The sequence below is a fragment of the Schistocerca cancellata genome, chromosome 1 (genome assembly GCF_023864275.1).
Source record: "Schistocerca cancellata isolate TAMUIC-IGC-003103 chromosome 1, iqSchCanc2.1, whole genome shotgun sequence".
In the NCBI taxonomy this organism is placed as follows: Eukaryota; Metazoa; Arthropoda; class Insecta; order Orthoptera; family Acrididae; genus Schistocerca; species Schistocerca cancellata.
Window position 1 is genome coordinate 867,582,658 of NC_064626.1, and position 23,369 is coordinate 867,606,026.

Below are 23,369 nucleotides of genomic sequence, written 5' to 3' on the forward strand. Positions count from 1 at the left end.
TTGCATATACATTGAGTTATAAGTCTCGTACTACCTAAACTTGCGAGATATTCTGAGTCCATGTAACTAGGAAACGAAAACAAGAAACCATAGCTGTTTCTATTGGTCATAGAGGTTACCTATTCCAAAAACTAGATTAAAAAATTTGGTCTCTTTCGTCAAATCCCTTAGAAATTGATTCGCTGTGTCCCCAAACGGTATGGCTACGAGTTTCAGACGTACATTGTGTGTCCAAACGTATGTACATGCCCAACTAAATTCCCTCTGTGACAGAAATCAGGCACCATCCGAGGCTGTAAAATGGTAGCCTGAATTTATCAACATCAGTGATGTGTCTTCCGGCAGAAGGAACCAACGAGGACAACTGAGCGAATCCGGAGGGAGCATTACTGGTCAGGCCCACAATGAAGGTAGGTATCGACGTCACTGCGGAAAGAAAAGTTCCCGTCAGTCAGCGCTGCAAGCGTAAGAAGCAACTGAACAAGACTGCCAAGGTCTAAAGTTCTAATAATGCTTGCCCGAAGGGTGACAATCGGTTTTGTCAACTCAAATAAACTGTCCAGGATCCCCTCACTATCGATAAATGATGAAGGACAACACTCAACTTGACTAACTAGTTTGGTTATTGTGGAATGAGCAATATTCGCTGTATTTGACTAAAAACAGAGGCCATTTTGGCATTTCTCTAGCTTTTATAAAAATGTGAAGTTTAAGATCGTCTAACAAGAAGTATCCAGGGCGTCAAATACTTTCTGTTCATGTGATGTCGAAATGGGGCTCGATGCTTCCAATCCAAAACCTTTCCGCCTTGTGGCGATGTTTTTGGAAGTGGTTGCGAAAGCGAGGAAAAGAAGTGTGTACCAGTATTCTTGATACACCGTCACGTGCAAACTTATCTCGGAGATTGGTGTGATCGGGGAACAATGTGGTGAGACATTCAGTTATCTCCGCCACAGCAGTCAGGAGAAAGTCTTGCAGAGTCGACCATCTGGGCCACAGGTAAGATGTTCAGCTTCAAACGTTAATTTTGTTTTAAGAAATTGAATTGTAACAGATGCATTTCCATTTTAAATTATTTCTTGTAAGTTTCTGGTTCATTATCAAACACACTCACGGAGTGTATTAAAACAGATAATAAAAAGAAGGAAGGAAGTGTCGGGCGGAATGATTAGTCGTAGATTTAGTGATGGTAGTGCATGTATTATTTTTCTATTTCTTGTAACTGAGTAGGCATATTTAGGCGAAGCATGTCAGATAATGTTGCTGTTGGAGACACAATTGTGATCGAGTTTGTAGTGCTATCGTGGACAATTGTAATTCCTGCTAAACGTAATTTTAATCTCCATATTGATGTGTAATAAAGTTGTTAGATTCGTTTACAACATTATAAGGCAGCTATTTCTCGTACTAATATTAAATATCACTTTGTAGTACGATTATGCCTGAGTAGATAAATAAACTAATACAAAAATTAAATAATTTGACCATGACCACTGTGGATTCATCAACGAAAGGCGGTAGCATGAGTGAATTGCGAAAAGAACTGTAAGTGACAGTGGAAGCCATTTCACAGTACGCTGTACGGACGTAATAAATTGAGTAAATAGTGGCACAAAGTATAAAAGATTGAAAAAGGTTTGGTCGAAGAATTTCAAGTGGAAGCAATACAGACGAAATTTGGCAAGTGGATGGAGTAAAAAGACGAGCACTTAGTGACAACAGCTGGGAGCGTGATGTGCTTACCACATGCCCCTCCATATCTGCATCTATTGACGCCTATTTTTGAGGATGACACGGCGGTCGGTCGGTACCGTTCATCCTTACGAGGCCTGTTCGGAGGGAGGAGAGAGTTTTGATGTCTCAGGATGTGTCCTATCAACCGATCCTTTCTTCTGGTCAGGTTGTGCCATAAATATATTTTTTTCCCCAATTCTATTCAGCACCTTCACATTAGTTAATGATCAACCCAGCGAATATTCAGCATTCTTCTATGGCATTACATTTCAAAAGTTTCTATTCTCTTCTTTTCTAAACTATTTATCGTCCATGTTTCACTTCCATAGATGGCTAATCTCCATAAAAATACTTTTAGAAAATACTTTCTAACACTTAAATCTATATTCGATGTTAAGAAATTTCTCCGTTTCAGTCATTGCCAGTCAACATCTTACACCCTCTCTACTTCAACCATTATTAGTTATTTTGCTCCCTAAAAAGCAAAACTCACTTACTACTTGTCGCTCTTGCTAATCTAATTCCCACAGCATTACCTGATTTAATTCGACCACATTCCATTATCCTTTTTTGCTTTCTTATGTCCTCCTTTCAAGACATTGTCCATTCCCTTCAACTGCTTTTCCAAGTCCTTTGTTGTCTCTGACAGAATTACAATGCGGTCGGCATACCTCAAAATTTTTATATCTTCCTGAACTTTAATTCCTACTCCAAGCGTTTCTTTGGTTTGCTTCACTACTTGCTCAATGTACAGACTGAATCACATCGGCGATAGACCATACCCCTGTCTGACTCTCTCCTTAACCACTGCTTGCCTTTCATGCTCCTCAACTCTTTTAAGTGCCGTCTGGGTACTGTACAAGTTGTAAATAGCGTTTCGCTCCCTGTATTTTACCCCTGTTAACTTCAGAATTTCATAAGGAGTACTCCAGTCAACATTGTCAAAAGGCTTCTCCAAGTCTCCAAGACATAAACGTAGGTTTGCTCTTCCTCAACCTATTCTCTAAGAGAAGTTGTATTGCCTCGTGTGTTCCCACATTTCTCCGGAATCGAACTTGATCTTTCCCGAGGTCGGCTTCCAGTTTCTCCATTCTTCTGTACAGAATTCTTGCTAATAATTTGCAAACATGACTTATTAAACAAATAGTTCGGTAATATTCACACCTGTCAACACCTGCATTCTTTGGAATTGGAATTATTACGTTCTTGTTTCGCCTGTCTCAAACATCTTGCACACTCGATGGAAAAGTTTTGTCATGGCTGGCTCTGCACAAGTTATCAGAAAACAAACAGATTCACTTGAAAAGCTAGAGGAAAACGCTTATCAGCGAAAACGCACAGGTTCCGCGAAGCCGTTGACAGGTAATCGAAAATTTTCAAAGACTGAGGACCTACCAGGAAAAATTTAAAGCAGGAAGTCAGCGAAACGAAAACCCAGGTGAAATAAATAAGTGTTAGAACGCCAAAGTCACTGGATCGGCATTAGAAGATACAAGTGTGAACCGAATCAGTTGATGTAGGGATAGGAAATGCTATAAATGAGGGAAATATTGCTAGAACCACCATTGGTGCGGAGGCAATATCACTTGTAACGACTAACATACTGGAAACCAGTAATTACGGCGTCGTCAGTTTTGCACTTTCGTACTCAGAATGCACAAAGTATGCCCAGTGGTTCTCATAAAATCTTTCCACAATGTGTTGCCCAAAACTGGACAGAGAGTCCGAAGGTCATGTCTGTCAGAGGTTATATGCCATTACGCACGCCACATAATGGGCAACAGTATCCACTGACACGTCAAACATATGAATTCGAGCGCACCTATCGAAATATTGGTCACGTGAAGTGGAGAAGAAACTCCGCAAAAGTCTCTCAATACTGAGCCATACGGATTGAGGCAAAGCCCGCATCGCAGGTTGTTTGAGAAATAGTTCGATAAAGCAAAGTACTCGGAGTAAGATAGGCCACCAGCCAATATTCTGCCGATTCTCAAATGTAATCTGCCCTTCTGACTTAACGAGAAGTTAGTAACGATACTAGACAACGACGTAGAAGAATTCTGGCGGTTCTAGAGAGTATAGGTATGATAGAAAAAGATTGGAGACTTCAATGGGCAAAATTTGCAACCGAGACATCATAACGTCAGCAATACGAGGCAGTGGCAGTGACGTTATGGCAGCATATAGAAATGAATATCTCTGGAGAAAACCGAGGAAGAGTGACGATGATAACCAACAAGGACGGGATCAGAACAATGAAAGTATGAACACGGGTGGACCGACAGTAACGGAATCGGAAAGCTAGACACGGTCAATATTAGCCGCAAAACACTGACCGGAGGTACAGGTATGGGCAGAAGAAGAGAAATAAAGGGAGAAAGTATGACGTAAACATAGAAAGGAATTGAAAATGTGCGTAGCGAATGAGACTGACCAATCTGCTATAAAAGCAATATAAAAGAAAGAAATATTGTAGTGGTTATCAACACAATGGCAGCTTTGAATGTTCTGTCTGGTGATTTAGTTTGCAGAGTACAGGAAAAATAACAGGCATTGGCCTTACTCGTACGTGGCGTTCGGGCACAGGACGAAGATAGTTACATTGCAAATTCATTTAGAGTAACTATTGAACAGTTTGATAATAGATCATTCGTTCTGAAGCTGGAAATTTATTGGTCACCTGTATTTTTGGATTTGATTTTCTGTGGGAGAATGATACTTTAACGTTAACAAGTAGTTCTTGCTATTGTTCTCTGTATAGCCTCTTGTGTGAAACATCTCAGAAGTAAAATAGTACACCATTTGCATAGCTGGGCAGGGAGTACTCATGAGGATGCTATCACTAGGAACAATAAAACTTGGGTTCTGCTCCTCATGGCGTGGAATGCTATTGGGTAGCTAGGTTAGAGACTTTAGGAGTAAAAATAGAAGTGTAGAGCTTACAGTTAGGTACAGTGGGAATCAGTGAAGTGCAGTACCAGGAAGAACTTCTGGTCAGCGAGGGAGTACAAGATTATCAATAAAAAAATCAAATAGGGATAATGCCGAATAGATCTAAAATGTTGAATAAGAGTACAGCAATTCCGGAAGGTTCTATGAATACCATATTGAACATATTATCGTAGCCAAGATAGACACAAAGCCAACACACACCACAGTAGCACAAGTTTTTATGCTTATTAGCTCCGAGGATGACGAAGAGATTGAAAGAATGTATGGTGAGATAAAAGAAATTATTCGGAACACTAAGGGAGAAGAGGACGAGTATTCGAGAGTCTGAAATGGAAGAGATGGAAAAATAGTAGAAGACTGGGGAAATTAATGAAAGGGGAAAGCGGCTGTTAGAATTTTGAAAGAGCGCAATTTAATCGTTGCGAATTCTTAGTTTAATAACCATGAAAGCAGGACCTATACGTGGAAGAGACTTGGAAACGCCAGAATGTGTCAGATATATAATAGTAGGACAGTGACTTAGGAACCAGATTTTGTAGTGTAAAAGATTCCCAGGGTTGTGAGTACTGTTCATTATTTAGTGGTTACAAACTGCAGATTGAAACTGAAGAAATTGCAGAACGGTAGGAAATTAAGGAATGGGACCTACGTAAATTGAAAGAGCCAGTGCTTGCTAAGAGTATCAGACGGAGCATTAGTCAACAGCTGGCTGAAACAGGGAAAAAGTATACAATATGAGACGAATAGGTACCTTTAGAGGTTAAATAGTGAAAGCAGCAGAGGGTCAAATAGGCAAATAGACAACACCAAGTAGAAATCCTGGGGCAACACACGAGATAGCGAATTTAATTGATGAAAAGATAAATCACATACATGGAGTAGGTAAAAGGGAATACAGACGTCTAAAATGTGAGATTGACGGGAAGTGCAAAATGGTAAAACATGAATGGCTAGAGGAGAAATTAAAAATCGTTGAAGCATGCATGAGACAAGTAGATGCTGTCTAGAAAAATTAAAGAGATCTATAGAGAATAGCAAAACACATGCTTGAATATTAAGAGCTCCTCCGTATTAAGCAAACAAAGAAAGACTGGAAGATGGATACAAAGGAAATTAACTTGAAGACAATACTATAGAAATGGTAGATGGAGTAGATGATTATATGGGAGATGTGATACTACGAGAATGATTTGACAGAGCACTGAAAGACCTAAGTTGAGACAAGACTCCTGGAGTAGAAGGCGTTCTCTCAGAATTATTCAGATCCTTGTAAAAGTGACGCATGCGAGATACATAAGACAGGCGGAAACCCGTCAAACTTAAAGAAGAATGCAAATAATTTCTGTTCAGAAGAAGGTTAAGCCCTGACAGGTGTCAATATAACTGAACCATCAGTTTTAGAGGCCACAGTTACAAGATTCCGGTAGGGATTATTTGTAGACGAATGTTAAAACTGATAACAGCCGACCTGAGGAAATTAAATTTCGGTTCCGAACAAGTGTAGGAACTAACAAGGCATTATTGACCCAGCTGTTGTTGTTGTTGTTGTCGTCGTCGTCGTTGTCTTCACTCTGAAGATTGCTTTCATATAGTTCTCCATGTTACTCAATCCTATGCAACCTTCTTCGTCTCCGAATAACGACAGCAACATACCTGCTTCTGAATCTGATAACTGTATATGTCTCCTAGTCTCCCTCTACGGATTTTACCTGCCGCACTTCTCTTCAGTACTAACCTGGTGATTCCTTGAGGTCTCAGAATGTGTCCTATGAAACGATTTCTTTTTTTAGTCAAGTTGTGCCATTTATTGTCTCCCTAATTCTATTCAGTATATCCTCATTAATTACACGATCTTCACATTTTTTGTAGCACCACATTCAGAATCTTCTGTTCTCTTCTAGTTTAAATCAATTATTGTCCATGTTTCGTACCCATACCTGGTTACACTCCAGCCAAATACCTTCAGAAAAGACTTCCTAACACTTAAATCAATATTCGATGTTAACAAATTTCTTTTCTTCAGAAACGCTTTTTCTGCTATTGCTAGTCCATAATTCATATCTCCTCTACTTCTTCCATTATCACTTATTTAGCTACCCAAATAGCAAAACTCATCTACTACTTTTAGTGTCTCGTTTCTCAATATAATCCCTTTAGCATCACCTTATTTAATTCTATTACATTCCATTATTCTTATATTGCTGTTGTTGATGTTCATTTACATCCTCCTTTCAAGATGCTGTCCATTCAACTGCTCTTCCAAGTTCTTTTCTGACCCTACGACTTGTCTTAAAAAACATACTGAAGAAATGCAAACCTACGTATGTAGATAGTGTAGATTTAGATAACGCTTTTGACATTCCTACCTGTAATACACACAAAATCTGAATTTATCAGGGATAAAATACAAAAAGCTAAAGGTTATTTGCAGCTTTTACAGGAACCAGACAGCAGTTGTAAGAACCGAAGGACATTAAAGGTATTTGAGAAGTGAGGGAGACATGGTGGTAGTCTATCCCCGCTGATAAGCAATTTATACACTGAGTAAGCAATAAAAGGAGCCAAGTAGAAATCTGGAGAGGGAATCATAGATCATTGAGAAGAAATAAAATCTTTGGGGTTTGCCGATCATGTTGCAATAGTCTCACAGATAATCTTGGTCATATTGAGCACCACTGCTGAGACTAATATTCTGTTCCATTCGATTACGGCAGATGCAGAAAAAGTAGATAAATATCCAAAAGATTGAACAGTCTCTGTCGCAATTATGTAATTGTCTTATTAATTCTAATTACGGTTTTCACGATGTGCGAAGTCTCTGTTGCAATTATGTAACTGTTTTATTAATTCTAATTATGCGTTTCACGTGGTTAGCGCATCATCGGACTGGAACAATAAGGAAATAATTACAGCTGAAATACGTGAAGCTATAGTCGAGAGGGCGTCAGTAGATCCCTGCCATTCCGTAGCGCTGTTGCCGACTTTCAAATGCGAAACGCTAACGGCTGTAATGCGAAAACACCAGTTGTATACAGAGTAGTGACAACAGTGAGGCGTTGTCATATAGACGTTTACAAAATGACGTTGCGTTATTGTGGGAGGTAGGCCGCGAAGCTGGCGCGCCCAACACTCTGGGACTGTCGGGGATCAACTTGTGCCGATTCAGCTACAGTGAGCAGAGGGTCTAATATCACTAAGAGGTGAGTAAATTGAAACACTTTAAAACTCACTCGACTGAGTACTGAAAGCGGTAAGTATGGAGCCTGGCTGTCGTGTAAATTGGCGGTGGAAAACACCCTTTTTTATGAACTACAAGTTAACGTAGGAAACCCTAAAAACAGGTAAAAAGATAAACAGCAGAAACACTGAGTATACAGAAGTGCAGAGAGGGGGGAGGGGCTGATAAAATATAAAAGTAATAAAGCAGAAAGTGCCTTGTAATTAAAACTCACCATAGCACAAAGAAGAGCCAACGCAGCAGTAGGTACGCGTCCACAACCATCAAACCGAATGACGTGGCGCTGCAGTGTCCTCATCCACCGTAAACACGCAAGTGATGCAGCAAGGTTACGGCAGCGGACAGCCGGACGCTGTGGCCGAGCGGTTCTAGGCGCTCCAGTCCGGAACCGCACTGCTGCTACGGTCGCAGGTTCGAATCCTGGCTCGGGCATGGATGTGTGTGACGTCTTTAGGCTAGTTAGGTTTAAGTAGTTCTAAGTCTAGGGGACTGATGACCTCAGATGTTAAGTCCCATAGTGCTTAGAGCCGTTTGAACCATTTGAAAGCAGACACTGTGAGCTGCGTGGCAGCTGGTTGGGGGCGCTGGACTAGTGGGAATTTAAATGACCTGCAGGGGAATGAGGAGGAAGGGATGGAGGAGAGTAATGGAGGAGAGGAAGGGGAGGAGATGGAATGTATAGGGAATCTTGTGCATTGATATTGAGAGTAGAATGTTAGGGGGAATAAAAAAGTAAGCGGAGTGACATGAGCTTCATGTAAGACAGAGGGTAATATTGCAATAAAGGAAAGGTGAGCTTGTCGTGCTGTTAGAGAAAAACATGGACCTGGGAAGACTGGAAAGAAACGTGCCATAAGTGTTGAAAGAAGAGGGAGGGGAGGGTGTGAGTTGTTGTGGAGGGGGAGGGAGAAGGGAAGGTTACAGAAAGATTTCATTTTGGAAAGAAAATGGATAGCGTAGTATCGTAAAAAGTTCGATTTTTTGTAAGCAATTGCTCGTTAAGACTGTTCCGCGGACCGTCTCACGAACTTGGAAATTTCTAATTTTTCCAAAAGTGAAAGCTTTTTCCCCTTGGTTTTAGTGGAGGATCTGGAATTTGTACAGAGGAGGCTGATTATGCTTGCTTCTCTTAAGGTGACTGCAAAAGGCCAAGGTGTTTTTGACAGCGCACTTCCTAGTGAAAAAGTGTTCTTGAAATATAGTCTTGAGAGCTCGGACAGTTTGACCAATGTTCGAAGAGCGGCGCGGTAAGCACACGACTTTGTAGACTCCTGAGCGAGGATACGGATCTTTCAACGATCGTTAGTTGTAATATAAAAGATGTAGGACCTTGTCGTTAATTATGAAAGCTACCTTGATTTGATGACCTTCAAGAAGGTTCGCGAGTCTGTAACAGGTGTCTCCGGGGAAAGGTAAGGAGACGTAGATGGTCTTACAAGTACTGGCCCTTTGGTCGAAAATGAGGCTATTTTCAGAGACATTTTATTGTGTATTTGGTCTATCAAACTATTATGGTATCTGTTGATTCTAACAATGTGTCTCAAGATTGCAAGCTGTTGTTCAGTGACTTGTGAATCTACTGCAAGTCACATAAACGATCGACCATAGAAGAAATAGTTTTCCTAATGAAAGAGTGGCAAGATGTCGATTGGATGACGGCGTCACTGGTTGTGGGGGAGGGGGGGAGGAGGGGGATGTTCGGAGGATTGTAGAGGATCACCAAGCCTTCACTACAGTAAGATGGTTGAAATGATGGATGTAGCTTGCAGTAGGTATGCAGTGATGGAGAGGCTCGCACAGAATAGACGGCCGGCCGCTGTGGTCGAGCGGTTCTAGGCGCTTCAGTCCGGAACCACGTGGCTGCTACGGTCGTAGGTTCGCATCCTGCCTCGGGCATGGTTGTGTGTGCTGTCCTTAGGTTAGTTAGGTTTAAGTAGTTCTAAGTCTAGGGGACTGATGACCTCAGATGTTAAGTGCCATAGTGCTTAGAGCCATTTGAACAGAATAGACTGGCATGGAGAGCTGCCCAAACTACTCTTGACTGAAGAGGCAACAATATACACATCCTAGGGTAAATGACGAGTTTAGAACGCAGAATAATAAAATCTTTAGTTAAATGTCGACTCACCTATGCACGGCGAGTAACGGATAGACAGTAAAGAGTTGAACTGCGAAAAATTGATTTTTATGAAATGAAGCTGCTAACTATATGGGAGTGCAGCAAACATTTTTGTGAAACGGAGCTGTTGTCTGCACGACTCTTTAACGAAGCAGTTGGCTGCGAGAGTAAACAAACGAGAAAATTGAGTCGCCACGAGAAGAGTAGCTTTGCGGAAAAAGCTCCACCTCCCTGTCTCAGTGCTGCCAGCCTAGACCCGCGTTCAATGCTGCTGCGAAAATGGGGCAGACAGACAGTGATAGCGATCGCAGATCCTTCCTGGGGCGGTGGAAGTCGAACCCTGCGATACACCTGGAGTAGCCTCTTCACTCGTTAAAATAAAGAAGACAGCAAACAATGAACACAAAGCGAGGTGGAGTACCGATGGTATTTCGCAAAGGCTACCGCAAACGTTTGCTTAGGTAATCAGTCGCGTGATTGAGGTAGTACAGGCCTTACCTGTACTGGTATCTTACACAAACGTAGTTCTAAGTAACCCACATAAAACTGTTATGTTTAACGTCTACACAATACGCATACACAATGAACTCATGGAAGTTCGATCTGAACTACTCATGTGATGTGGACGTGAAAACAACTTACGTCAGAGGGTGGTACGACTGGTGATGAATGACTGACTGACTACGGCGTGAATGAATGGAGTTGCGCGCGTTCCATGTTGGGTAGCACAGTCTTCTGTTTACAGTCGTGGAATAGTGTTTCGACCATTCTCTTGATGTGTACCAGGTGCTCTGCAGTCGTAAGGTGAGTAGTTATTTCATCTCTCGTGAAACGGTGCTGATTATTTAATGTTAATATTCTGAATTACGTAAATTTCTTTGGGTAATAAAACTGTATATATGATGAGAAAAAATTTTGCATTTCTTGGTTCAAGCAAAAAAATCATGTTCATGTCTGTGTTAATGGCAACTGCTACTTTCAGGAAGCACACTTCCACGAATCATTTATCTAATATTTATACACTCGTATAAATGTTTAACGTTCATGAATACCGATGAGGCGAATCAAGATCCATCTCATCCACTCGACTAATGTACACAAAATACTACGCGTCGATAATAAGCTTGGGTCGATGCCATTTCTGCAGGTTGCTGTCTCTGTCGCTATCAGTGACGAATACCGAAATGAAGACGACTTTGAAGGCCTCATAAAGTACCATCAAAAACATATAGATCCATGCAAAAAAGCACAGAATTATATAAACTCTGTTACGCGAAGTTCTCTCGAAATAATGAGTATCCCATGAGGATTCTGAACTGGTGATTCTTTTAACGATATTTGAGCTGTCAATCATTTTTACAACTGGGAACTGCTGGTGCACATACTAAGTTTTTACGCTGTGGCTCATATGTAGAGGTCTTGGTTGCAATACCGGCTTCCTCCGAATTTCTGCTCCAACAACTACATCTACTTACACGCTCTGCAAGCCACTGTACGGTGCCTGGCGATGGGTACCCTGTACCACTAATAGTCATTTCCTCTACGTTCCGCTCGCAAAAAGTGAGGAAAAACGACTATCTGTATGCCTCCGTATGAGCCCTAACTTTTCGTATCTTGTCTTAGGGTCTTCACGTGAAATGTATACTGGCGGCAGCAGAATGTTGGCGGCAGTAGAATCGTTCTGCAGTCAACTTCAGATTCCGGACGTCTAAATTTACTCAGTAGTGTTCCTCGAAAAGAACGTCGCCTTCCCTCCACGGATCCCCATTTGAGTTCCCAAACCATCTCTGCAAAACTTTCGTATTGCTCTAACCTACCTGCCTCAGAACTGCTTCGATGTCTTCCTTTAATCCGACCTGGCGAGGATCCCACACATTCGAACAGTACTCAAAAACGGGTCGCGCCAGGGTCTTATATGTGGTCTGCTTTACAGATGAACCACACCTTCTCAAAATTCTCCTAGTAAACCGACCATTCGCCTTCCCTACCATAATCTTCACGTGCTCGCTCAGTTTCACATCGTTTTGCATCGTTACGCTCGGATGTTTAAACGAAACGACCCTGTCACGCAGGACGCTACTAACACTGTATCCGAACATCACGGTTTTGTTTTTCCTACTCATCCACATTAACTTCCATTTTTCTACATTTAGAGCTAGGTGCCATTCATCACACCAATTAGAAGTTATGTCTAATCATATTCTATCCTACAGTCACTCAAGTTCGACACCAACAGGTCATTTATGTTTATGGAACACAATAACGGTCCTGTCACACTTCCCTGGAGCACTCCTGACGATACACTCGCCGTCGACGACAACATACTGTATTTTATTTCTTGAGAAGTCTTCTACACACTCGCACATCTGTGCACATCTTCCATATGCTCGTACCTTTGTTAACAGTCGGCAGTAGGGCACCGTGTCAACTGCTCTCTGGAAATCGAGGAGTATGGAATATAACTGTTGCCCTTCATCCATAGTTCGCAGTATATCGTGAGAGAATGGGCAAGCTGAGTTTCGCACAAGTACTGTGCTGATTTGTTTATATAAGCGTCGCGTTTTCGAGGGAGTTTATTGTATTCGAACTCAGAATATGATCAAGAATTCTGCAGCAAACGGTTGTTAAGGATATCGGTCTCTAATTTAGCGGGCCCGTTCTTTTACCCTTCTAATATACAGGAGTGACCTTCGCTTTTTTCCAGTCGCTTGAGTTTTTGTGCTGGACGACGGATTGGCGATAAATGCAAGCTAAGTAAGGGGCCAATGCCGTAGAGTATTATTTGTAAAACCGAAATCGGATTCCATCCGGCTATGTCAGCTTATTTGTCTTTCAGTCGTTTCTCTACGCCTGGGATGCTTATTACTATGTTCGATGGTCAAACGACGATATGCTTGTACGATTCTCCTGCGTGAAAGATTTCTTAAACGTGAAATTTAAAACTTCGGCCTACGTTTTGCTATCTTCAGCTGCCACACCATTTGTGGAATTCTGTTTTATCCGACACGCGCATGTTTTGTGTAACGGTTTTTTACATGCGCTCCTTCTAGCGAATTGCGGACCACAGTTAAAACTCAGTTGCAAAACAATTTGCAATGAAGTGTCGCTGGATGTGGTGTTAGGAATTTTTTTTTTCTTTTAGTAAAGGAATCAAAGAAATCTTCTGTTCCCACACCTTTCCCAGTTGAAAGCCGTCATCAGGAAGAAAATGATCTAAAGATTCCTTAATAATTTAATCCCAAAAATATCTTGTTGTGCACAAGATTCTCGCGGAGAATAGGCCATGGCATGCTCCGTGGAGGTGCAAAGCTCAGTCATTGCTGACTTTCTGCGCAGCAAACTTGTCGTAACTTGAAAACAGTGTATAGCAGACACATTGGAGATTCCATCCAGTCTCTACTCACATATCTTGGAATGGGTGGGTAATATAACTTGCGCCATGTTGGACCGGGCACATAAGCAGTCTTAAACAAGACAATCAAAGAAGTTCGTCGGCAGTCAACAACGTTGCAACAAGACATTGCTTGCCGATGCTCCTTGGCCGATTTCACGGATAAGGTCTTGAACAACGCGACGCTGTCTCTTGTTGGAAACGGTTTTAACTTCGTACCTACTTCTATAACACTGCCCTTAACGGATGTTATCAGTCCTATTGAAACAGCTGTTATACCTTTTCAAGTGACGGAGTAGAAGAAACAAGGTGTGAAAAATGCAGCACCCTTACAAGAGTGCCTCCCCAGAAAAATATTTACTCCAAGAAAAGGACCGCACTATGAAGAAATGCTAATACGTTGGTCCTTCCAGCGGATAAGAGCAACGCCGTTGCACTGTTTCCACGTCATGTATACAGATAGTTCTGGAGCCTGTTGAGTGAACCAACGCAAGTAAGACTGATGAAGAAGCTACAGGTAGAGCTGAAAGCAAACTGTCGATATTGTTAATTTTTTTCTTCTATCACACAAGAAATTATGAAAAATTAAGGCCCCACATTTCTATTCCACCAAAGTTTTGCGGTCTTCTGAAAATTCTGAAGGAAACTCTCCCAATACGGGTAATTGTGAGCAACGTTGGAGTACTTACATATGACTTAGCAAAACATCTTTCCTCATTACTGAAACGTTTTGTGCGAAAATGCCCACATCATGTAAGCAATTCTCAGAGACTGAAGTCTCTACTTCTCAATGAATTGGACTTGCTAGTAAATACTGATGTTGTCTCACTCTGCACTAGAATCACTGTGATGAATTCTTTGTCACTCATAGGCAGCTACTTTACAGCAGATACAACAAAGCTGTTCCGTCATACGATGTCTTCAATTTATTTTCTATTCAACACTAAATATTTTGAACAAATTAACGATGTTATCATGAATATCCCCTGCCCCTTCTTCTAGCAAACTTTTGTGGAAACTTTTGACCAGAGGGTAGTCCAGTCGGTGGAACTTAAAGCGTAAGTCTTCTGGCTGTACGTGGATGACGTTTTTGATTTCTCGACCCAAGCTGAGGAAAATCTGTCACGAATTTTACAATAACATTCAATCCATAAGTACATCTAGTTTACCATGGAAATGGGAAAATACGGCTGTCTGTCATTACTAGATGTCTCAGTCAATAGGAAAGTGAAAGGGTTCTTAGAGCATTCCGTTCTTCGTAATCTCACAAATATGAACCTGAATTTGCAAGAGCCTAGCTGCGGCCACCCATTACAAGTTATAAGTTTCCTTCGAGCGCTGGAACACAACGAACATGTGGCTCTCGTGGAGACAGGACAGCCTTGCAAAGTAGCTGGAACAGTCTTCAAGGAAAATGGATTTTGTTCACGTTAAATTTAAACAGCTTAAACGCGGTGAATCACTAGATAAATATGATAAGGAGCGTTTGATGTCCAAGACCTTTCCCCGTATGTGGGAAACATTTCGTCTAAATTAGGTAGAATAAAAAAGGGGGAGGGATAACCTTACTTTAGTTTAATCTAGTTTTCTGTGTGTTCCGTATATCATATTCGTGACACGTAGCCTACACACTTGTTATCTGCGTTATATTAATCTATAAAAAAATCTAATAAGTGTAACACTATCACATAACACTATGCACTGAGAAATTCGTCTATGGAATAGAAGATGTCGAGTATAGATGATTTCAACCTGTTTTTTTAACTTCCACTATCTGTCAGCACCTTTAATAACCTAGGTAGGTGACCTGGCCAAATATTTTTATGGCTGCATACTTTGCCCTTTCCTGTGAAAAAGTAAAATTGAGCTACGGATAGTGTTGGCTATTTTTGTTGCTAGAGTTACATTTATAAATGCCAATATTATTTGAAAATATTGCCTGACTCTTCACAACAGACTTCATAAGAGATTAGAAGTTGTTAGCATACCTAGTTTTTAAAAAGTTTATTACCTGAAACTCGTGAATGGACACCAGATTATATCCTCACAACACGTCTACGTGTAATGAATATTTAGTTCCTGTGTGTGGAAGTGCACTGGAAAATTATGCTATAATTCATCACAGAATGGAATTATGGAAAGTAACAAACTTTTCTGATAGTTTCAGCTACATCAGAAATTACCCTTCGAGCAAACGTTGGTGAACTCAAGGGTTTAAGAACGTCTGTGTGATTTCCAGTTCAAATGCACTTTAATGTGCCCATCCAGGAACGATGCACATACAGTTTTACATATTTCCTTTTCTTTGGACTGAATTCTATTGAATGTGATATATCTTGCCTTACACAAAACTGAATGATCTGTCTAATCTTCTGGCCACCTAAAAAGACCTGCGTCCTCAGCTGGGTAAAGGATGACTTTTGTTTGTGAAAGACTGGAGTACGTTGAATACAATGTCAATTTAGAATTACGTTTGACATAACACACGTAAAATTCGTGAAAGTTGCGTGGAACATGATCGCTACACTCGTCTTTCGCAACTAGGTAATGCAACCACAGCTGAGCATTTATCTCCAAGGAACATACCACGGATTATTCCGCCGCAAAAAATCTTAGTCAAGATGAGATGCCATCTGGGATTCGCTTATTGAGAAATCTGTGGTAATACATTAGGCGGAAGTCCTTATTAATGCTGATGGCGCCTTTCAGTTGGGTGTAATTTTTTTATTTCTTTGCAGAGTAAAAAAATTATGATTTCACCCTTAGTATCAGTTAATAGTACTAGTTAATAGTACTAGTTTGACCACTGTATTTTAATTCAGTGGGCCCGCAAGTCTGCAGAGGGCATGCATTCTAGAAAACCGTTTCGCATACGCCTGTGAGCCTCAAATGGAACAATACCTTACAGAGAGCGTTAAATTCAACACTGAGCAAACAAGCAAACGACACCTACGCACATGAGACAACGTACCGATTTTTGGTATAAGCTTATTAATGTACACTAACGATATCGGTTTGTAAAAATTCATGTGAAGATGGTTGCCCAATTGTCAACCAAAATATCACGAGAAGAAGTCGTCATCCGCCTACATCCCCTAATTTCTATGGAATAACTATGTTACACCTAATGTTGCTTTTTTTCTTACGCCTTGAACTGTCTCAGTGTTTTCAAATTACATAACCATTTTAATTTGCATTAGGCCATATTGCCAGTCTCTGATTTTTTTGTTTTTTGTGTATGTTTTAAAACGATCTATACACATTTTCCCTAGATTTCTGCCAGCATTAATACTGCGATGTTTATTTCATTTTTATCACAATGTCAATTAAAGATTCATTCTTAATTGCATAATTAAGAATGCGCTTTTGCCATTGTATATAAACATTTTGGAGAATAAGTTAAATTGTTTTTAACAAACCGGAATGTAATAAAAAAAACTACTATCCAAATATGTCAAGTGAAAGTGAGCTACAGCTGAAAATAAATCTTTAACTTTTTTATCCAGTGGTGCATAGAAGGTCACGGAACCTAAAATAGTCACACTTCACAGCATTTAATTCCCTATTGTCTAGAAGAAATGTAACACATAGTCCGAATGCAAATTCTACAAGTTATTCGTCTATTAAGCAGTAATTAAAATCTGTATTGACGTATGTGATACCACTGAGATCATAATCAAAGATGGTGGCCACTTGGCCTTGAAAAGTGCAGCTGTTAGTGTGAGTTGCCTACATGCCAGGGGCAATGATGTCATCAATGGCCTCCAATCGATGACACCCTGAAGATGACAGTACTTTTAAAGGAGGCAAGATGGCTCTGGTGGGAAAAAGCTTTAATCAATCACAAACTCAAAAAAATGCAAGACGGCCGTGGCACGGAAAAAATTTAGCATTCATCAAAATGAAACAGCCAGAGAGAGTGCAGTATGCACGAGGGTTGGAACTTAAATAGTGGCAACTATTAATTCACAACCGATACAAAAGAGTTACATGTTTGCACCTGTTACTGTCCTTCAAAGTAGTCTCCAGCGTTGTCTAGAACCTATTGCCAGCGATGTGGAAGGCGTAAGTATACCGTTAGCAGAGCCTGTTCTGTTAATGGCGCGAATGGAGCGGTATACTGCCTGTCGAATCTCTGTAACAGTTCTGAAGCGAATGCCACGTAGTGGTTCCTTCATCTTCGAAATCAAATACAAGTCGCAAGGAATTACGTTCTGGGAGTATGGTAGTTGGTACAGTACTTCCCAGTCCCATCGACCGAACAGAGCAGCCACAGCTTGCGCTGTATGCGCCCACGCATTGTCGTGCAAAATCATAGGTGGATTGCGCAGAAAGTGTCGCCACTTCTTTCGCAAAGTTGGTCGCAAGTGATGCTCCAAAAACGAACAGTAATACGACTTAAGTAACAGGTGCAGAGACGTAACTCTTTAGTATCCATTGTGAATAAATAGTTGCCATTATTTAAGTTCCAACCCTCGTACTTCTTGGGAAAGCCTGTCATGTTCAAAAATATCCACAGTATTTCCCACTGTGCCATTAATAAAAAAAAATTCATAAACATAGTAAATAAACACGCACGCACACACACACACACACACACACACACACACACACACACACACATACACGCATACAAGGCACGAAAATTTCTTCACTCGATTAGCAACATATTCAAAAGTATTTGATTATTTATCACAGCAGGGAGCGAGGTACAGTTGACGCTCATGCGCTCGGGAGTCTTTTGTAGAGACCTAACAGGCACATTCTGTCTACACCGCCAACAAGAGCTAGACTGAGGTGGTGTGAGACATCACGTGCATAAGAAACTTCCTGGCAAATTAAAACTGTGTGCCGGAACGAGACTCGAACTTGGGTAGCTCAGTTGGTAGAGAACTTGCCAGAGTTCGAGTCTCGGTCCGGCACACAGTTTTAATCTGCCAGGAAGTTTCATATCAGCGCACACTCCGCTGTACAGTGAAAATTTCATTCTAATCACATGAATAGTTTGTCATCTCTCTGTGAACGTGCCAGCGGTCTGATACCTTACTGAATTGAAACTGGAAGCAATAATTCGAACACTTATTAGGATTTCATCAGCAACTGAAATGATTAAATTTATGCCATTACCTATATCATGCTGACTGCCATTCACTCAGTCACAGTTAATGCCATTACCCCAATCATGGTGACTGTCATTGCCTCAATCATGGTGACTATCAGTTAACCTGATCATGATGACCATCATTACACGATAGCAGATATTCATAAATACTAATTCCCTGAAGTCAATCGACTTCAACGAACCAGAATTATACAAATGATCATTCAGTATGTTCTGAACAAATAATAGAGAAGCTTGGCATATTATAAGCACCACAAGTGGGAATTAAATGAAAAATCACATACTGTGATACATCGCGAAGCTGCACTATAAATCTACATTAACGGATTTTAAAGTAGTTAAGAAATGTTGGGAAACTCTCTACTGCTATGTGAAACTGCCAACAATAAAGACCAAGCAAATACATAGAAATAAATGTATTACGAACATGAATAACAACCCACCTGTAGACTATTAGAATAATATTATCATCAAGAAACTCAAACTCTACAGTCTAATGTTCGATAATCTAGTGAACAATACGCACATTCTGTTTATGTTCCTAATAGTCTATCTGGCAGGTTCTATGTTGCTGATAATCCGTATCTGCTGACATTAGAATTTCCACCATTTAAAATTTTGGCTCGGTTACGTGTCCACATCAGCAGCAGCTTTCCATAGTCATTTATGTAAACAACAAATAAGTCGAAATTAGTATTGATCATTAGTATATAGTAGGCCTACTCGATTTAGCTACGAACGTTTTATAAATCTAATGGGCTTCCGACGTTTTAGTACTCTTGAATATTTCTTTCCCAATAGTTACACACTAATATTTACCCTGTCTTATTTTAATGGAAATTTTTCCTGCCTCCGCCATCTCGGATTATTAATTATACAACTGGCTAAAAAACTTTTCCACCAGGGTAATCTTGTATTTTTAAATATCTCGCCATCCTGATGATTCAAGTTCATTGACGAAGTCATTGCCCCTAGCATTTAAGCAACCCACACTAACACCTGCACTTGTCAAGGTCAACCAGCTACCACCTTGGACTGTGATGTCAGTGGTATCCCGTAGTTCAAGGTAAGAATTAAGTACAAAATATTGCAGAAGCTCCTTAGTAGTCCCCTACAAATTAAAATGGTAAATGATCCCTTAAATGTTCTATTCTTTGATGAAGACCACATGGACTAATGGATGAAACTTCGGTTTATAGTTTTATAATACGGTGCGAGTTTAAATCCACAAGAATTTTATGGAAATTGACTCCAGCATGGAAGCCTAACACAAACACTAGATCTAGGTCTCTACTGATTCCTTCTTCAGTTTAATATCAGTGGATGGTAATTTTTTGCTAGCACAATAATAATAAACCTAATATCAGAGTCACAGAGGCTTCTCTCGTCTGATGCACCTCATTAGAAGTTATCCTTTAGCAAAATACAGTCATTAAGGAGCGCTGGCGAGTTGAAAGGGACATTCTCTGATGACATTAATATCTTAATTTGAAATGGTGGATCACTCACGAAGACACGTTTCCAATTTTTCACAGTGCTTCTCTTTTTTTATTTTCCACTCTGAAGGGGAACATTCTCCTAGTATCATTTAAAAATCGTTATGGAGCCATTACGAATGAAGGAGTCTTACTGAACGTTTATTCTAGTTAAAGAAAAACTTTCCATGAACACACAGGATGAAATATTATGGTACTACCCACTACACATATTTTATCAAGGGGCTTTACCCCCATTGCTGTGAGTAGCAGTACTGTAATATCGATTTAACTGAAAGATAAGTTGCAATTATCTATTTCTGTTTGTTTTCCAGTGTGCTGGATAACTATTACGATGAAAACTACTGTGAAAGTTGCTGTCCCAAAAGAAGCAATGTCTGACGGCGAGACAAGCGTGAAGGATGGGCCTGCAGATGGCCGCACACCCCCTGCAGGTGAGTGCGCCGCTGACCGCGCCCCGGGTGTCGAGGCGCACCTCGATGCCTGCTGCTTCCGCATCGCTGCAACAGGGGCGTGCAGCACACAGGCCTCCTAGATGTACACTTGACAGCAAAAAAAGTGGGCCACTGCCGAATACAACCAACATAACGTAGCTGTGTTGCAGGTCCTCTAAACACCAAAACCCCATGGGGTACAGTCGTTTGACCACACACAATGGGTACCGCAAGAGACTACTAGAGACCAAAGGTCTTTATGGCAGCCAGTCAAAGCGTCAACTAATATCTTCATACAAAACATATTAGAAAACACGTTCTTAGCGATGAGACACGCCATAACACTCATAAACTAACCTTAATTACAACAAGTGACAATCCAAACGTTCTGAGAAAATGGATTATTTTACATACATAGTACAGTAATCCTTAGTCAAAGTTAAATACTTGAGACAATATATGGAGTTACAAAGCTGTACGGCAATTGGGAAAAGTTTTTCACTTTCAAAAAGGTTTTCCATCCACGTGTTGAACGTCGCTCGACGGCTAGTTGCTCTGGAAACTGGATTTTGGACGAACTAGTAAAAAAACGCCATTAACAGCAACAAGCACTCTACAGAAACCTCAACATTAACAGCGAATCACCAGTAATATCATTGTTCTCGTAACACATCAACAGCTATGTGTACACAAATTTGAACTTTAAAGAACATGACCAACGTCTTCGTTCTGGACATGGATTCAAACCCATCACCTATAGCCATTGCTAACTAAGCTAAGCTTTGTTTGTGCCTTATTGAGACCCGATCACTAGGCATAATGAGACGTGAAATATAGACGTTTGCACCAGTATCAGTTATCAATTCAGATCCTGAAAATAAATGACGACAATGTTTGTACTGAACTGGGAATCCTGTCATAAGAGTTACCTTCCTAGGAACTACCCCCAACGACGATTAATATGGTGTCATTCACAAGGAACAAGGTATGCTCATGTTTAAAATTGAAATTCCATCATGTGAAGCTTGTGACAGGGATGAGGACCCAGCACCTAATCGGATTGTTAACGAAGTACGTAAAATCAGAAGTTAAATATCAAATGTTTTCATCAATAGCGAGATGTTCGAACCTTACATGACGATCGAATTGTTTTTGCTTGATTGGGATTCGAACCCAGCATCTAGCGCCGTCGTTTTCTAGCCAGGAACAGCCGATAAATAGCTGTTGTTCGTACACCAGTAGCGAGATGTGCGCACGTTAGCTAGACATCAGGCGACGAAAAGTTCTGTGCTGAATGGAATTCAAACCCCGCACACGTGGTCATGAAGACACTTTAACTATCCAATTCTTTTCCAATAATAGCTTGGAGTAGCATGTTTGTACTTTCAATGATGTGATGGAAAATACTCTGCCGGCTAGAAGTTGAATCCACAACATATCGTCATCGGTGATCACAACGAACACAACGTCAAACCCAAATCCGTTTTCGCCAGTAGGATGGAGAGGAATGTTTGAACTTGAAAAGATGTAAGGAAGCGTTTGATCTTGTAATGTTGTGATAAAAAGCTCATCATGTGGCTGTGAGTTGAAACGAACACGTTACAGCTGACAACGCACGAAGAGACGTTGAAAATGCAACTATGTTTCACTAGTAGTTCGGAGTGCACATGCTAGGGCTTGAAATGAAATAATGAATATTTTGTGCTGATCAGGATTCGAAACCAGATAGGTGTCTTTCGAGGAGGCCTAGAAGAGTTTGCAATCTTGGGGAACACATTGAAATCGAATTCGAAACCCAGTCCAGCACCACAGTTTTCAACGTCTCAGTTTCATTAAGTGAAATACGTTTTCTAGTTTACGACGGCTTGCTGGTGACAGTCTCTGCCTTCCGGGGTTTCTCCATCTGTGACAGCTCAAACGAATGCCGCTGTGCCCCAGTCGGTAGCGAAGGGATGTTATCTATACTGCGGATATAGAACTACGGAGCTTACTGGCGTTCTGCACTTGGCGTTACTAGGGGTGAAGGAGAGTTACTTGTGTGTGTATTAAAAATGTACGCCTGACGTGAGATGTGAACCTACACGTTTTACACATCAATACAAGATCAATTCACCAGACCACAGAACACCCTGCCAAGCACATAATTGTGAACTGCAGGGTATTCATTTAGATGTAGATGCAGATGTCAAGGGACGGATAACAGGAAGAAGGGCGGGATCTGGGAATGGACAGAAGTGCGGAAGTGCAAAATATAAGCGTGAAATGCTTGCAAAGTATTGCTTACTTAGATGTGTGCCACAGTTCGTTTTATCTTACGACCAAGAGATAAGGAAATACTGTTTTCAGAACGAAGAATGGGTTATAGGGAAGGCGATCAAAGAATACGGTTTCATAGTTGTTGAGAGGAATGATAGAGAGTAAAGACAGCAGCAATTAAAAGAGAAAATGTAGCGTCAATGGAAACCACTAGATTTGTTTATAAAGTTTTGGGGGAATGGAATAGAAGGGCACTTGGGGTGACAGTGTCAGAGAAAGAGAGTGTGAGAGAGAATAGAGGTGATATTAACAACGAGTAAACATAATATGAAATCGTTTGCGTATTGTGTCGAAGACGGAGGGTGTATTCATGGATAGAGGGGAAGAGAGAAATGTATTTGAAATAACAAAAACTACTGTGACAGAGTCCATCTATGCTGATTAGTTTGTAAGTATCTAGACAGGGTATAAATGAAATGTAAATAGAATATTTAACAAACTGTATATTCAAAAGAAACGGACTTGAATTAAAAAGGCAACTCAAAGGAAAACTAACCCAATTTTTATCTTTTCTGTTGCCACACGACCTTCCACTATCTCCCAATGAGGAAAAATGACGAAAAAGAA

At 40.7% G+C, this 23,369-nt stretch overlaps 1 protein-coding gene across 1 annotated transcript in view; it reads left to right on the forward strand.

The window, feature by feature from the left end:
• The first annotated feature begins 969 nt into the window (after positions 1-969).
• The window catches only part of LOC126162530 (proton-coupled folate transporter-like), an 81,943-nt gene continuing 59,543 nt past the window's right edge, over positions 970-23,369 (forward strand). Inside the window, exons 1-2 of the mRNA XM_049919105.1 lie at positions 970-999; positions 20,367-20,486. Of these exons, the coding sequence (XP_049775062.1) occupies positions 20,387-20,486 (100 nt within the window). The 5' untranslated portion in view covers positions 970-999; positions 20,367-20,386. The remainder of the gene's footprint in view (positions 1,000-20,366; positions 20,487-23,369) is intronic.